General features: G+C 38.2%; 1 protein-coding gene and 1 pseudogene across 9 annotated transcripts in view; both read right to left on the bottom strand.

Annotated features, from left to right (window-relative positions):
- Positions 1 to 17,008, bottom strand: part of PANK3 (pantothenate kinase 3) — a 92,026-nt gene that overhangs the window by 51,001 nt on the left and 24,017 nt on the right. For 7 of the 9 annotated variants that reach the window (XR_012090792.1, XR_012090786.1, XR_012090791.1 and 4 more), the window contains exon 7: positions 16,726 to 16,924. Coding sequence is in view for 1 of the 9 variants with exons in the window: in XM_008015257.3 (XP_008013448.2) it covers positions 16,874 to 16,924 (51 nt within the window). In the remaining 8 variants the exon portion in view is untranslated. Of the gene's footprint in view, positions 1 to 3,234; positions 3,325 to 7,718; positions 16,925 to 17,008 lie in introns of those variants that run through there. The other 2 variants (XR_012090787.1, XM_008015257.3) reach the window with 2 other exon arrangements.
- Positions 7,719 to 13,041, bottom strand: LOC103245191 (solute carrier family 2, facilitated glucose transporter member 3 pseudogene; annotated as a pseudogene).

The following is a 17,008-nucleotide window of genomic DNA, read 5'->3' as shown; positions in this document are numbered from 1 at the left end:
TCTACTTGTCGATTTTTTTTGTTTGCTTGACCTATCAAGAATTGAGAGGTGTTGTAATTTCCCACTGTGAGAGCATTTTCCTGTCACAAAGGTTTATCCATTTTAGCTTTATTTTCTGATTATCTTATTAACTGCCTATGTATCTTAAAAATTCTGTCTTCTTGGTTAATTGAACTTTTTAAAATCATCTAATGACTCTATTCCTAATGATGGATTTGTCTTCAAGGTTATTTATTTTGAGATAGGGTCTCACGTTGTTACCCAGGCTAAATGCAGTGACGCAATCATGGCTCACTGCAGCCTCGACCTCCCAGGCTGAAGCCATCCTTCCACCTCAGCCTCCTGAGTAACTGGGACCACAGGCCTGTGCCACCAGTCTCGGCTAATTTTTGTATTTTTTGTAGAGATGGAGTTTCACTACGCTGCCTAGGCTGGTCTCGAACTCCTGGGCTCAAGTGATCTTCCCATGTTGGCCTCCCAAAGTGTTGGGATTACAGGCGTGAGCCACCACGCCTATTCTTTTTGTCATAATATAGCTACCTAAGCTTTCCTTTGGTTAGTGTTTGTCTAATCTTTTTTTTTGAACTCTCTGATTTCAACCTGTTCAGTTAATATTATAAAAAGCATAGATGGTAGTTTTTTTTTTTAAGAGATAGGATCTTGCTCTGTCACTTAGGCTAGAGTGCAGTGGCACAATCATACCTCACTGTAACCTTGAACTCCTGGGTTCAAGCGATGTTCCTGCCTCAGCCTCCCCAGTAGCTAGGAATACAGGCATGTGCCACCATACCTAGCTAATTTTTTTTTTTTGGTGGTTTTTTTTTTTTTTTTTTGAGACAAGGTATTGCCTGTGTAGGTCTTGAATTCCTGGCCTAAAGTGACCCTCCTGCTTTGACCTCCCAAAGCACTGGGATTATAGGCATGAACCACTGTGCCTGGCCTAGAAGTTGTTTTCCTTTTAAACTCAAATTTCACATTCTCCTCTAATTGGCAAGTTTGCCCCATTAATATTTTCATCTTTCTGATTTTTTCCACATTTACTTAAATTGTCTTGCTTTTTCTATATTGATTGCTCTTTCTTGTTATAACCAAATTTATTATTATTTCTGAGAGACAGGGTCTCGCTCTGTTGCCCAGGCTTGAGTACAGGGGTGCAATCTGGGCTCACTGCAACATACGCCTCCTGGGTTCAAATGATCCTCAGCCTCAGCCTCCCTAGTAGCTGGGACCTCAGACAGGCATCACCAGCTAATTTTAAAATTTTTTGTAGACAAGTTCTCACTATATTGCCCCAGCTGGTCTTGAAATCCTGGGCTTGAGCAATCCTCCTGCCTTGGTCTCCCCAAAAGCTGGAATTACAGATGTAAGCCTCTGTGCCCAGCTCCAAATTACTTATTTGGATAACATTCTGGTGCCATGTCATTTGTCCAACACAGAGAGGGTATTAAAAAAAAGCACTAGGATGGAGGTGAGGGCACCTAGGGTTGAGCTTTGGTTCTGTTAATAACTTGCTGTGTGATTTAGGACAATCTAGTTGACTTCTCTGGACATTTTTTCCTCCCTATAAATAAATCTTGAGTTTGATTCAGTAGTCTGTGAGATTCCTGCTAACTCTTGGATTCTCTGTTCCCATGCCTGGTTGGTCACTGGCTCTTGAAATGTGAAAAATCCTAGGGTATCTCTAATTTGCAGCTTGCTCTTAGACTAAGATTCAGGATAGATGGGTGTGGGGGAGTGTGCCTGTAGTCCCAGCTAGTTGGAAGACTGAGGTGCGAGGATTGCTTGTGCTCAGGAGTTGGGAGGCCAACCTGGACAATATAGTGAGACTCTCTTAAAAAAAAAAAAAAAAAAAAAAGAAGATTCAGGACCAGACGTGATGGCTCATGTCTGTAATCCCAACACTTTGGGAGGACAAGGTGGGCAGATCACTTGAGCCCAGGAGTTTGAGACCAGCCTGAGCACATAGGTAAACCCTATTTCTGCAAAAAGTAAATTTAAAAAATTAGCTGCGTACGGTGGTGCGTAACTGTGATCCCAGATACTCAGGAGGCTGAGGTGGAAGGACAGCTTGAGCCTGGGTGTTTGAGGCTGCAGTGAGTCATATCGTGCCACTGCACTCTATGCTGGGCGACAGAGTGAGACCCGGTTTCAAAAAAAAAAAAGATTCAGGATGGACATTTTTTCTTCACGACATTGAGAAGAGTTTAGACTAAGGCAGCATTACGGAGCCGGGCACGGTGGCTCACGGCTGTAATCCCAGCACTTTGGACGGCCAAGGCAGGCAGATCACTTGAGGTCAGGAGTTCGAGACCAGCTTGGCCAACATGGCAAAACCAGGTCTCTGTTAAAAATACAAAAATTAGGCTGGGCGCGATGGCTCAAGCCTGTAATCCCAGCACTTTGGGAGGCTGAGACGGGCGAATCACAAGGTCAGGAGATCGAGACCATCCTGGCTAACACGGTGAAACCCCGTCTCTACTAAAAAAAAAACACAAAAAACTAGCCAGGCGAGGTGGCGGGCGCCTGTAGTCCCAGCTACTCGGGAGGCTGAGGCAGGAGAATGGCGTAAACCTGGGAGGCGGAGCTTGCATTGAGCTGAGATCCGGCCACTGCACTCCAGCCCAGGTGACAGAGCAAGACTCCGTCTCAAAAAAAACAAAAAACCAAAAAAACAAAAACAAATAAAACAAAAATTAGCCAGGCATGGTGATGCACATCTGTAATCCTAGCTGCTCGGGAGGCTGAGGCAGGAGAATCGCTTTCAACCACGGAGGCGGAGGTAGCAGTGAGCTGAGATCGCACCACAGCACTCCATCCTGGGCGACAGAGGGAGACTTTGTCTATAAATATATAAACAAAATAGCATATTGGAAATGAACCCAAGAAAAAACAGAATGTCAATAATTTAGTTTGACTTGCTTGCCCAGAATGGGTCAAATCATAAATTTCATAATCAGGGTCAAAAGAGAATTGAATTTGTTGACACAAGTATAAATGTTTATTTTGTATCTTTTTAGAAGAGCTTTATTGAGTTATAATCAATGTACAATACACCACACATATTTAAAAGACAATTTGGGCTGGGCGCAGTGGCTCATGCCTATAATCCCAACACTTTGGGAGGCTGAGGTGGGCGGATCACCTGAGTTCGAGAGTTTGAGACAGCCTGACCAACATGGTAAAATCCTGTATCTACTAAAAATACAAAAATTAGCCAGGCTTGGTGGCGGGTACCTGTAATCCCAGCTACTTGGGAGGCTGAGGCACAAGAATTGCTTGAACCTGGGAGGTGGAGATTGCAGTGAGCTGAGATCGCACTCCAGCCTGGGCCACAGAGAAAAAGAAAAAAAAAAGACAATTTGATGAGTTCTGCTATTTGTACCCACCCATGTGAAAGTATCACAGTGAAAATACTGAATATATCCACCACACGCACAAGTTTCCTCCCTGTCTTCCTCCAGCTCTTGGACCCACACAACCAAAAAGAAAGGATACTTTCAACAAATGATACTGAAACAACTGTAAATCCATATGCAAAAAAAACCCCTGATCCCTTACCTCATATCATACACAAAGATTGATGATTATAGGCTGAAAGATAAAAATTAAAACTACAAATTGTCTAGAATAAAACAGGAGAAAATATCCATGATCTTGATTAGGCAAAGATTTCTTAGGACACAAAAAGGATGAGCATAAGAAGCTGGACTTCAACAAGATGAAGCTCTGTTCCTCAAAATAGTATTAAGAAAATAAACAGATAAGCCATAAATTTGGAGAAACTATTCAAATATATATCCAACGAAGGACTTCTAACTAGAATATATGAAGAACTCTACAAGTCAGTAACAAGACAACTCAATGAAAAATGGGCAAAAGATTTTGCCTTTATAAAAGATATATATGAAAGGCCAATAAGGATCTGAAAAGATGCTCAATGTCATCAGTAATCAAGGAGACACAAATTAAAACCACAAACAGACAATATGTCACACAAGTAAGAATGGCCACAATTTAAAAGATGGACAATACTCATGGATACAGAGCAAGTGGAACTCTCAGACACTGCTGGAGGGAATGTAAAATGGAACCTCTTGGAAACTGTTTTCCAGTTTCTTACAGTTACCATACAATACAGCAATTTCACTATTTATCCCAGATAAAAACACAGGTCCACCTAAAGACTTGTATGTAAATATACAAGCAAATGGATAAACAAATTGTAGTATATTCATCCAAAGGACTATTAATGAGCAAAAGGAGTGCAGTACGGATACAATATGGATTAACCTCAAAACCATTATGCTGAGAGGAAGCAGACACCAGAGTACATACCACAGCAAATCTATATCTATATGGACAGAAAGTAGACAGTAGCTCTATGAAGTCTAGGGCTGGGAGAGAAAGAGAGATTGGGAGTATCTACTGTATTGGTCCATTTACATAAAAACTCCAGAAAAGACAAACTTTAGTCTACGTAAGACTTTTTATGTAGTCTACATATCTACATAAAAACTCTAGAAAAGACAAATTTTATCTAGAGCGAATCAGTGGGTGCTTAGGGATGGGGATTGGAGGGGACTGACTAGGATGGAGGCCAAGGGAACTTTTTGGAATGATGCAAATACCTTGGAGTGGTGGTTACATGGATGTACACATTTATCAAACTTATTTAAATGTACAGTTAGACTATTATTGTATAAGTCATACCTCAATAAAATTGATTACAAATAGGTCCAAACCCAAAACTAAACCAAAATCAGCAAGATTAATTACAAATTCACTGAATCATTTCTGAATAAACGGTTGTCCCGAAAACCTGCAAAGGTGCTTTAGGAAATCTGAAAACACAAGGTGTCAGAGTATTTTATTCAAACTGTTAAAATGAGACAACTAAAAAAGCTGCTATGTAACACGCAATTGTCTCTCTATCCATGGAAGATTGGTTCCAGGAACTTCTGCAGATACCAAAATTCATGAATGCTCAAGTCTGTTATATAAAGTGGCATAATATTTGCATATTACCTACACATCCTCCTACATGCTTTTTTTTTCCTTCTGAGTCTGCTTGCTAGGGAACTCCCATATACTTTAAATTATCCTTATGTATAATACCTAACACATTGCAAATAGTTGTTATACTGTATTTTTTATTTGCATTAAACTTTTATTTTAGATTCCAGGGTACATGTGCAGGTTATACAGATTAACTCATGTCACAGGGGTTTACTGTACAGACTATTTCATCACCCAGCTACTAGGCCTAGCACTCAATAGATATTTTTCTGATTCTCTCCCTCTTCCCAGCTTCCACCCTCAAGTAGGCCCCAGTTTCTGTCATTCCCCTCTTTGTGTTCACATGTTCTCACCAAGCTCCCATATATTACTTTTACTGTTGTATTATGTTTTCTTTCAAATATTTTCAAGCCACAGTTGGCTGAATCCATCGATGTGGAACTCAGATACGGAGGGCCAAGTTACTTTTTTCAAGTTCAGGTGCTTGTTTTTTTTTTTTGAGAGGGAGTCTCACCCTGTCACCCACCCAGGCTGGAGTGCAGTGGCGCAATCTCAGCTCACTGCAAGCTCCGCCTCCTGGGTTCACACCATTCTCCCGCCTCAGCCTCCCCAGTAGCTGGGACTACAGGTGCCCGCCACGACGCCCAGCTCAATTTTTTGTATTTTTAGTAGAGATGGGGTTTCACTGTGTTAGCCAGGACGGTCTCCATCTCCTGACCTCGTGATCCACCCACCTTGGCCTCCCAAAGTGTTGGGATTACAGGCATCAGCCACCACGCCCGGCCAGGTGCTTGAATTCTTTTAGTGGTATCATTTAATGTTTTGTGTTTTTTGTTTTCAAAGAAATCTGGGGTAGCTGGACTCCAAACTCTTGCTAGAAGAAAATGAGCAAAATGGGCTTAAATCAAAAAGAATATGCCTTCATAGTTTTGGTAATTTTTGCTACCGTTCCCAGAAACTGAATATTATGTTTAAAACCCTGGCTGGGGATGAGCACTTACTTACCTAAACATGTGGTCAACTGCACTTCTGGGATATTGCTAACCTCTGGGTAACATTAAAAACTATCCAAAAGTACCAATTTTCTATGAAAAGGATGTAAAGTTTCAGGAGCTAGTCAGGTTTTCCAGGTTTACTTCGGGAAAAAGTCAAATCTTAAACTCCTCTCCACCCACCAAAACCAGACGTGTATCTTAAAATGGGAACTTATAAAGTATTACCATAGAAAATGATCAATAGATTCTAGATGCAGAAATAATAATGTTTGTTCAATACACAATACACTCATTAAGGACTATATCATAGAAAGTAGACATCCTGCTTTCAAAGTTTATTTTTTTTTTTGAGACAGAGTCTCGCTCTGTCGCCCAGGTTGGAGAGCAGTGGTGCGATCTTGGCTCACTGCAACCTCCACCTCTCAGGTTCAAGCAACTCTCATGCCTTAGCCTCCCGAGTAGCTGGAACTACAGGTGTGCGCCACCACACCCAACTAACTTTTGTAATTTTAGTAAATATGAGGTTTTGCCACATTGGCCAGGTTGGTCTTGAATTCCTGGCCTCAAGTGATCCACCTGCCTCGGTTCCCCAAAGTGCTGGAATTATAAGTGTGAGCTACTGCTCCTGGCCACTTTTAAAATTCATATAGCACTGTGTATTGACTCCAGTACAGACTTTTCCCTCTTTGGAAAGTTTATTTAAATGAAAGACTTAAGTGTGTAGCCTTGAATGTTTGCTCTTTAGGAGCTTATTTCTAAGTGCTTGTGGAAGCAGTACTTCTACATTTGAGTAGCTAAACTACATTTCAAATCTCATCCATACTGCATCATGTTCTCCTTTAGTCCAGATCTTAGATTTTTTTCATCCTAGTTCTTGCTAGTTTTTTTTAATAAAGGATATGTACTTCACAGGTCACATGGTAGTCATGTTCATGTTTTCAACCATTCCTATACACTCCAAGAAAAGACACTATGATCTGAAAACTCTGCCTGGAGCCACGACAATCATACAATTTGCAAACACAGTCGTCAAGTTTCCGACTTACTGCCTCACGTATTAAGTTGATTTTTTTAAACAAACTTAACAGGCCGGACGGATACCCCATTCTCCATGATGTGCTTATTTCACATGCACGCCTGTATCAAAACATCTCACATACTCCACAAAGCCTGAAATCCCAGCACTGAGATGCCAAGGTGGTGGATCACTTGAGCCCAGGAGTTTGAGAACAGCCTGGGCAACATGGCGAAACCCCATTTACACACACACACACACCCCCCCCACACACACAAAACGAAACAAACACCTAACCAACAAACAAAACCCTAGCCAGGCATGGTGGTGCATGCCTGTAGTCTCAGTTAGTTGGGAGGCTGAGGCTGTAGTGAGCCATGACTGCACCACTACACACCAGCTCAGTCAACAAAGAGACTATCTCAAAAAACAAACAAACAAACAAACCCAAAACCAAAAAGCCAACAACATTCGTTTCTGATGCGGGATAACATGGCCTTGGCGGGGGAAAGTTTTCACATCTTAATAAATGCAAATCTTAAATGTCATCAGTGCCTTCTCTGTGCCACTGGGAATCTAGAGGTGGACAAGACTTTACAAAGTTCTTGCTCTCACGGAATTAACCACAACCGTGCATGTAATCGAAGTGAAAATGTGGGAATATGTAAGGTAAATAATAAAGGGACACATAGTAAACAACTTAGGTAATTTATTAAGTAGAAAATAAAAAGTATGATTCTAACATCTATTTAGAATATGAACAAAATTAGAAACAGTTAAACTACAAGAAAAAAGGCAGAGATACTGAAGTTGGCTTAATGGTTATCCAACACAAACAAGCAAAACCCAAGTTACCTTCATGCAAATAAGCATTAAGGAAAAGAATACGGGAATGTTTACAGAATGTGCCATGGCAAACATTTTTCAAATTTACATAAGAAACTGTACATGAATGAAAAAATAAATTAGGTAATTTACAAGAAATGTTTTACAGATTACAACAGGCTATAACTTAGTTTATTAGGAATAAAATTTGTAGCACATCATACATTTTTACATCACAGATTCAGTGTTAAAAGAATTCAGACATGATAAAGCTTAGACTTGACAAGAATAATGTAATAGACAGAATAAGGCAATTTACACTGAAATGGCATGTGGAAGTCAAATTAATCCCCAAATTAAAGGATTCCTTAGACTGGGACATAACAACATCTTCTGAGTACGATTTGGTCAATAACTGGTCATTAAGATAAATGCCATTCAATTTTAGTTAAAAAGTCAGCTTTTAGCTGTAGTTTAAAAAAAAAGTAAAAGTACAGTGTACAAAAAAATAATAAAAACCATCTTAATATCACTTACATCCTAATACTATTAATTGTATTCGGGACAAGCAGACTAGGATATTGGTGTTACTTCTATAAAGTTACCTTCTATTTCTAAATGCTGTAAACTAAACTAAAACAGGTTCCACAGAAAAAAGTGGCAAATTCCAAAATGGCTTAATACCTGTGACGACTATTGACTGAGCCAGGTATGACATGGATGAAATTCAGACATACAATATAAAGTTGAGATAATCCCAAATTATTTTACATTATTTATATATACTTTACAAATTATGCAAACATGGAAATGTTTTCTTGGAAAGCTATTGGAACTGTAAGCACTGAGATGTATGAAAGAAAGATGTTTAGAAATACAAAATTTAATAATATCCTACAATTGAATTAGTTGCATATTTATACCATTCAAAATCTTGATTTTAACCTCATTCACTCCTTTGAAAAATACATTCCTCTTTTGTTCTTTTAAACGCAAAATTAGTGGCAGTTGCAGCAAAAACACTGAAATTCTACAAGAAAAAAAATTGATTTACCCCAAACATATCTTTCAGCAGGAACTGTGGTACCTGAAATCCCAGTATCAGCTAATAGTTCGTTCGTTCATTCATTCATTCATTCATTCATTCATTCATTCATTCATTCATGTTTGAGACAGAGTCTTACTCTGTTGCCCAGGCTGGAGTACAGTGGCATATCTGCCCTCTGCCTCCCGATTCAAGTGATTCTCCTGCCTCAGCCTCCCGAGTAGCTGGGACTACAGGTGTGTGCCAACAAGCTGGGGTATTTTTTTTATTTTTAGTAGAGACGTGGTTCTTCCCATATCTATCCCCACTCACAATGATCAGAAATAAGAAATAGCTTTTTAAAAAGGGTCACTAAAAAATCCCAAATATATGTAACACAAACAGTATGACTTAACAATGGTTTGACTTATGGTTTTTCAACTTTATAATGGGGCAAAAGCAATACATATTCAGTAAAAACTGTACTTCAAATTTCATCTTTTGATATTATCCTGGGCTAACGATATGTGGTATAATACTCTTATTTGAGATATTAAATATTTCATTATAAAATAGGTTTTGTATTAGATGATTTTGCCCAGCTACAGGCCAACATTAAGTGTTCTGAACACATTTAAGGTAGGCTAGGCTAAGCTGGGATATTCAGTAGGTTAGGCATATTAAATGTATTTTCAACTAACAGTATTTTCAATTTACAATGGGTCTACTGGAACATAACCCTATCATAAGTCAAGGAACATCTGTATTCCAACATTTATGAATAATTTTTTTTTTTGTACAATGAAAAAGTCGTAATGCCCATATAATTCTGAAGTTAACATAGTAAAAATTCCAGATAACCTTTACAGATTTAAAAGTACAAACATTTTAATTTACATATAAAACCTTTCATATTACTTTAAGGTATATCTACCTGGCCATTACAGGCAATGACATATTAAGAGAGAATGCCATTCTACTGGTTTGGTGAGAATCCAATACCTAGTACCTACAAAACATATAACAATAAAAATTATGTAATAACTTAAAATTATATAAGCACTAAATATTAACTCCAAAACATGACACCAAACACCTGAAAAAAAAAATTAATTTAGTTATCCCAAACACGGCCATGACCCTGAAAACTGACTCATTTTCTATCATAACAAACCAAATAATGTTCAAAGAGGCAAGACCAGTGACCAACACTACTTCTAATACAATACCAAATATGACCTCACATTCACTGAATATACAGGACTAATGCAAATAGTAGTGACTGCTTTAAGAAAACATTTAGACTGTTTGGAAGTGGAAATTAATTATTCAAAATTTAGATATGTCAGAAAAGCTGGGATGATTCATTTTCACACCACCATTATCGTGAAGGGGCTATCCAAATACTCTTAACAGAAGGAAAGAATTACTCACTTTTTTAGGTCTTCAGTGATTATTACTAGGCTCAGTAGAAACCAGAAGATAATTATTCTCTTAAATATTGACAAGAGGCAGTAATATAAGTAAAACACATTATTTTCTGAGATTATCTGATGATTGAAACAAAGTTGGCTGAATTCCTTAGGTATCTGAATAAACATAAACTTGATCATTGATACTTCATGGCAGATCACTTTAAGTGAGGTCAGAGTATTACTACAAAAAGACAATATATTTCTAATTTTTTGTTTACACACACCACAAAACAGTTAAATTCAAAATAATGTACACTCATTTTCATTATCCTCTATCAGTTTTCACATGGCTTTAAAAAGTGAAAGAATTTCTAAACTACATTCTCAAATGCAATAGACTAAAATGCATAAAGTGCTCAATAGAAAAAGATACAATGAAATATGAAAAAATTTTGCTTATAATATACAGAGTGGTTATAAAGAACATATGGAAATTACTATCCAGTTAAGCTTTTCATCCAAAAACACAACCTTAAAAATCAAGGCAATATGTAATGGACTACTCTTTGAAGGCAAGAATACTGCTGGAATAAGAGGAAAACCTTTTCACTTTGTGCTACATCATTCTGCTTACAGAAACAATCTTTCAGGAACTGGTATTTACATTATAGCAATCACATGTACACTCAAAGGTAAAAAACAAAACAAAATCTCAGAAGTTTTTATACAGTCTAATATTTGGCAAATAATCTGAACCACTTGAAGGGCTTTTAATTACCAAGTATATTACAGGCAATAGCACTGACTTTACCCAAACTAAGATACCACCTAATTTCCAACTTATTTAGGGTAGTTGAGCAAGGAACTGCCATGTCAAATTGCATGGCAAGTTTACTAATAGACTTAGTCTTTGGAAAAGATGAGCGTAGAACTTAAAAAAAGCACTAGTTTTAAAACTCTCTAATTAAAAGGCAATCTTCTCGCAGGGGCAGGGTGGTGGTGATGGGAGATTCTATATCTTGTGTTCTATGCCTAGCCTCACAGCAAACTGACAGTGCTCCTCGCATTTGAAAAAGTTACCAGATTTTTTAAGAAGGAAAATTAAGCCCAAAAGTTACAAAGATTTTCTGGGTACAGAGGTCTACAATGCATTAAAGTTTCTTTTTAATCCTTAGAAATTGGCCCCTCAAAGTCCGATTTTAGAAATGAAGTCAATGGAATCATTAGATCTGCTTCAGTGAAGTATGTATGTTTGGACTGTTGGGAACTGTGCCCAGTGGACTCATACTATCTCAAATGTGATCTACTGGAAAGATTCAGGGCTCCTAAGAGAACTCGGCATAGTACCATGGCCAGATGGTAATAGACATACATAAGCATGCCATGACCCTAAAGCAACAACACACTTAAACTAGATAATCATTGTTCAGGAAGAGCAATCCAACTAGAAAATTGGAGGTCCAGTTGGAGCAACCAGCCACTGCTATCGCAAACTGAAGAGTGTGGCCACAGTATACCAGAGAATGGGGCCTGGTCCATCTCCAGAGAAGGCCACAAAGACCAAGACAGCCCCACTACAAAGTTCATCCCACCATACTCATCCTTTAATAACAAACAATCATGAGGACAGAACAAAACGCCATCCCTCCAAGACCTATCATATGTAAAGTCCTTCCTGCCCTTTCAACCAGAAACAGAGACTACAGTCAAGAAGATACGAACCACTCCTGCACTAATCTCTAGATTGGCTTCTCAACACCTGCAAATCCTTGAAGATTCTCATTGAGAAACGGAAGACAACACTGATTCCAGAGAGCTACTGAGAGAGCTGGAACATGATGGAAAAGACAGTGGGTTGTTGGTAGCTGCGTATTCTAAAGAGCGCCAGTGTAGTGACTTGCTTTTCTTGTACCATCCTAGCACTCTTATCTCCTGGATGTCCTGGGACACATCCTGAGTCCCCTACAATTGCCGAAGGATCTCATTAGTACTCTTCCTTTCTGTTAATGAGCAAAAACTTATGACTTTCAGGGCAAAATGGAAGGGCTACACTTTATAGGACAGCTGGAAGGATGGTAAAGCCCAGTATCACTGGGCATAGCTCTTCAGACCCCAAGATGAACTCCAGACCAAAGATCTGGATCTCCAGAATACCAACAATGATGCCCAGCTGGGTGAGAGCACTAAAGGTACCCCAAAAGGCAGTAGATGAGATCTCTCCAATGTACATGGGCACAAAACCTGTGCAGAGTCCGCATTACAAGCCAGTAACCAAGTGGCCCAGGATCAGCATTTCAACCAACTCAGCTTTGTTGCAGAATCCCGTAAGGCAACCACTGATAGCCAACAAATTGATGATAAGCATTGAATTGCACCTGCCAAAGTGGTTGACAAAGAGTGCAACAGAAAGGAGTCAATCATATCACCATTGGGGAAGATGGCCACAGACAAGGGCCGGGGGACACGAGCAACACCTCAGAGAGGGAGTCTTCTAACCTCTCTTTCAAAGTGTAATTGAGAAAGTCCTATATGATTGTCTCAGGAGCACTGATGACTCCAATGTTGTAGCCAAACTGAAGAGAAGAGGTGGGGTGACCTGGGTCCCCATGGCCCTTATCTAATTCTTTTCAAATATTCAAGAAAAGAGTTAGGAGTGGGATTCCAGAGCCATTTCTTCCAGTCAACAAAACCTTCAAAGTGTCTTTGGGAGCAAGTTTTCAGGTCCTCAGTAATGCTCTAAAACTCACGCATCATTACAGCATCTCTGCGTTCTTGCCTTACCACATTTATCTCAGGCCCAAACTTAGTTATTTCTTTTTATTACATCTGAACCATCAAAGCTAAATATTTTATTCCATTATGAATAACAGCAACAAAACCACATTTATCCCAAATAAATGCTACAGGAATCTAATAGATGAGCTGTTTTGAAACTTTATGGGAGTCTGAGGCAATACTGCAGAATTACTACAAGGATCAATGTTTAGTAAACAAAAGCATAATAGTTACAAAATTTGTAAATCCTTTTACCCAAGAATTTATTCTCTCTTTTGTATTTTTGACAGTGATTACAAAGTTTTTCAGATTTTTATGTTGGCAAGTTAACACTGGAGGTCCAATAGTTTAGTGAAGTTGTTTGAGTCTCTTGTTAATTAATGGTTTAGGAAGCAGAGATACTTGGGGATAAAACTGACTTCTATACATTACCAGTAAATCTAGATGTACTTTGTTTAAAGAGCTTAAAAAACTGTTTACATTATACAAGGTAAGTATCACTAGTTTTTTTGGTTTTTTTTTTTTTTTTTTTTTACAAACCACAGTTTTACTTAACAGAGTTTTCAGTAGACTCAGAGATGCATGATAAAGACATTTCCCCATGTAGTTTTCGAACTTTACACTCAAGTTCTTACATTTGATTATAGGCATAAGCCACTGCACCCAGCCTCAAGTGTTTAAAATTCAGTTTTCTTCACCTAAAGACATGAATGTATGAATTATAAGAGTGGTTATTTAGGAGGAAAAGCATGTAAAGGTAAGTTTTTAGAATTTAGATTGAAACTTTGAATTCATGTCAGTCAGTAGCCATTTTAAAACCCTACAATGACTTCGTATTCCTTGCTTTAATGCTTCCATTGTAGTGACTAAATATTTAAGCCAAAATTCCATTAGTTCAATTTATTTTAAAAGTTTCTGATTTGTATATCTGTACAGATAAGAATCTTAATTGAATGATAGTAACTACAAGTTTTATACCTGTGGCAAATACTGTATTAGCATCTATAGATTTAGGGCAATCTTGAAGGAAAAATAGAATGGTCAGAGTCTAAGTTATTTCATCACTGTACTTTGGTTAATGTGGAACTATGATTCATATAATTTGTCCTTTCAAACTGAAATTACCTGCTAAAGTGCACGTAAAGTGAGCAACCATCTCACCACTGTGGCTCTTAGCTTTTCCCATATGTAGTCTAGAATTACTGGAATAATAAGAACACAAAATCATAATGAAGGCTGACAAAGATAATAATTTTTTATTAAGATCTCAAGTAACTCCCTGTAAGCTTACTGTGGTAAATAGATTTGGTTCTAATACCACAATGCCTCAAAGCTCTATGTTCTTAACGGTGCTGTCTTAGTAGAAATAAAATGTGAACCATGTGCGATTTTATCTTTTCTAGTAAGCACATTAAAAAAAACTGGAAACAGAAGTTTTTTTTTTTGTTTTTTTGTTTTTTTGAGATAAGAATCTCACACTGTTGCCCAGGCTGGAGTGCAGTGCACAATCTCAGCTCACTGCAGCCTCCGCCTCCTGGGTTCAAGTGATTCTTCTGCCTCAGCCTTCCGAGTAGCTGGGACTACAGGTGTACACCACCACGCCTGGCTAATTTTTGTATTTTTAGTAGAAACAGGGTTTTGCCATGCTGGCCAGGCTGGTCTCGAACTCCTGACCTCAGGTGACCCACCCATCTTGGCCTCTCAAAGTGCTGGGATTACAGGTGTGAGCCACCACGCCCGGCTAAGATTCATTTTAATTGTATATTTTTCTTTAACCCAACATTTCCAAAGTTAACATTTCAACATGTAATCAATACAAAAAATTAGGAGATATTTAACCTTTTATTGTCCCTAGTCTTCAAAAACCAGTGTATATTTTACACTTAAGAGCACATTTCAATTCAGACTAACCACATTTCAAATGCTCAACAGCTACATATAGGTAGTAGCTGCTGTACTGGACAGTGTGGTTCTAGAACTACCTCTTACAAATGAACACTATCAGTGTCCTTGAAAAACTTTCTTATTTGAGCTAGTTTATTTTATACAAACAAACTGTATTTCTTATTATTCCTGAAAGATCTCATATTGGCATCCTGCCATTTCATTGTAGTGCCTATCATTTTTCCATTGATACTGATAAAGTTGCCCAAGACACATCTTCCCACATAGAGGAAGTAAGAGGAAAAAAACCCTTTTGGATAGAATCTATTAAAACTCATCCCACTATTCCTATGTACATAAGTAACACTGCGTCTGCTGAGTGGAATTTGCATTCGGAACTTCAAAATTCAGACTCATCTACCTTTCCAAGTTAGACAGCTGGGGAAAGAACTTCCTAAATCTTAAGGATGAGGGCAGAGGGCTCAACCCCACTCCAGATTCAGGCAAGGGGAATAGGAAAGAGTGAGATCAGAGCATGGTGGCCTCTTGCGGGGGTTCCTTTGATGGGGGCTGTGGGGGAGTGGAAGGCATTATTTTAAGGGGATAAGAAGCAAATGGAAGACTTGCTCCAACTCTAGAGTTTTCATAGAGTTAGAGGAGGTGAAGGGATTTATTCCTGCCATGGATCATGGGCGCTTTTATAATCAACTCCTGGTTTTGCACTATTTTAATAAATGGAGATTGGACCTTGGTGACAGCCTCTCTTCCCCTTTTCCTATGTTGCTCAATCTTCCTTTCCCTCCTAGGTTCTTACACATTTCAAACCCTTGCCAGTAACAGTATTTTAGTTATCAGTTTCACCATTCCCTCTGGTGGTTGAGCCTTTGGATAAAAATCCACATGTCTATGGAGTGAGTTTTGCTGGAAAAGATGACCTTTCTCTAACTGCACCTCTATTTCTGGCTCCTCAAACAGCGAAGGGTGATAATAAGGCATGGTAGAGGTTTTCCCATTTTTCAGTGACTAGACTGTGAATATTTCCATATGATTTTTCTATTATTAATGTTACTGTGGTTGTTTTAAAATAAAAGCTCCTAATGTACATATGATCAAAACAAACAAACAAAAAAGAGCACAGTGAACTCAAATCATATTCCATTACAATAGTCCCAGGACTTCATTAGACCGACTCCCAGTAATTAAGCCTCCAATCTTAAAATGTTAAACATTTCAACGTGTACTGACTAATTCCTGTAAAATACAGAAAGTGCAACATCACCAAATGTGCATTTCCCAGGATTCATTTCAGAATTCTCATGAAAATTTAATAATAGTATTTCAGCTAATTATGGCATTTGAGAAAAGATACTTATGGGGAAAGATCACATACATGCTTTGGGTGATATGTTTAAAAAAAAAAAAACCTACAATAATTAGTAGTATTGCCTTAACATTTCTAAAATCACATAAAAATGATCATCTTTGATTACCATTTCAATAATTTTGGATACAGGGTATGTTATTTTCTGCTCACTAGTAATCAAAACATAAAACAGACTTGTAACAAATATTCAGAGTCGATTATTTTCATAAGCTAAACATTTCCGAGACTTTAAGATTTTTGTTTGAGCATACAGTACTGCAATGTTGGCTACATAAAATTTAAAAATCTTTTTAAGAGGAAGCTCAATAATCAGAGGCTGTATTGCATTTAAGGATTTAACACTGGCTATATACAAAAGGGAAAGCATTTCAATGAGAAATACTTCACGTTACCAAGTTCTCTCCTTTAATATGGCAACATTCAGCAGCTTATGCTACTCTTCTATCCTTTGGTTCCCAGTGACAAACAATGCAGTAATAACGCCTCTGGTTTTAGTTCCTCTTGGACGACATTTATTAGCAGAGAGAGAGACCTGATGCTTTAGCTGAAATTTGGCAGCCCAAGAAGTGCACCAACTGCTCCAAAGTATCCCTGTATAATTTAAAAATAACTGTTACGTAGTGCAGCTTTTAAATTAGCATATAATATTAACCACTTGAGAACACACAACTATGC

This window comes from Chlorocebus sabaeus, chromosome 23 (genome assembly GCF_047675955.1).
Source record: "Chlorocebus sabaeus isolate Y175 chromosome 23, mChlSab1.0.hap1, whole genome shotgun sequence".
NCBI classification, from domain to species: domain Eukaryota; kingdom Metazoa; phylum Chordata; class Mammalia; order Primates; family Cercopithecidae; genus Chlorocebus; species Chlorocebus sabaeus.
This window is presented reverse-complemented; position numbering and strand designations above follow the sequence as displayed.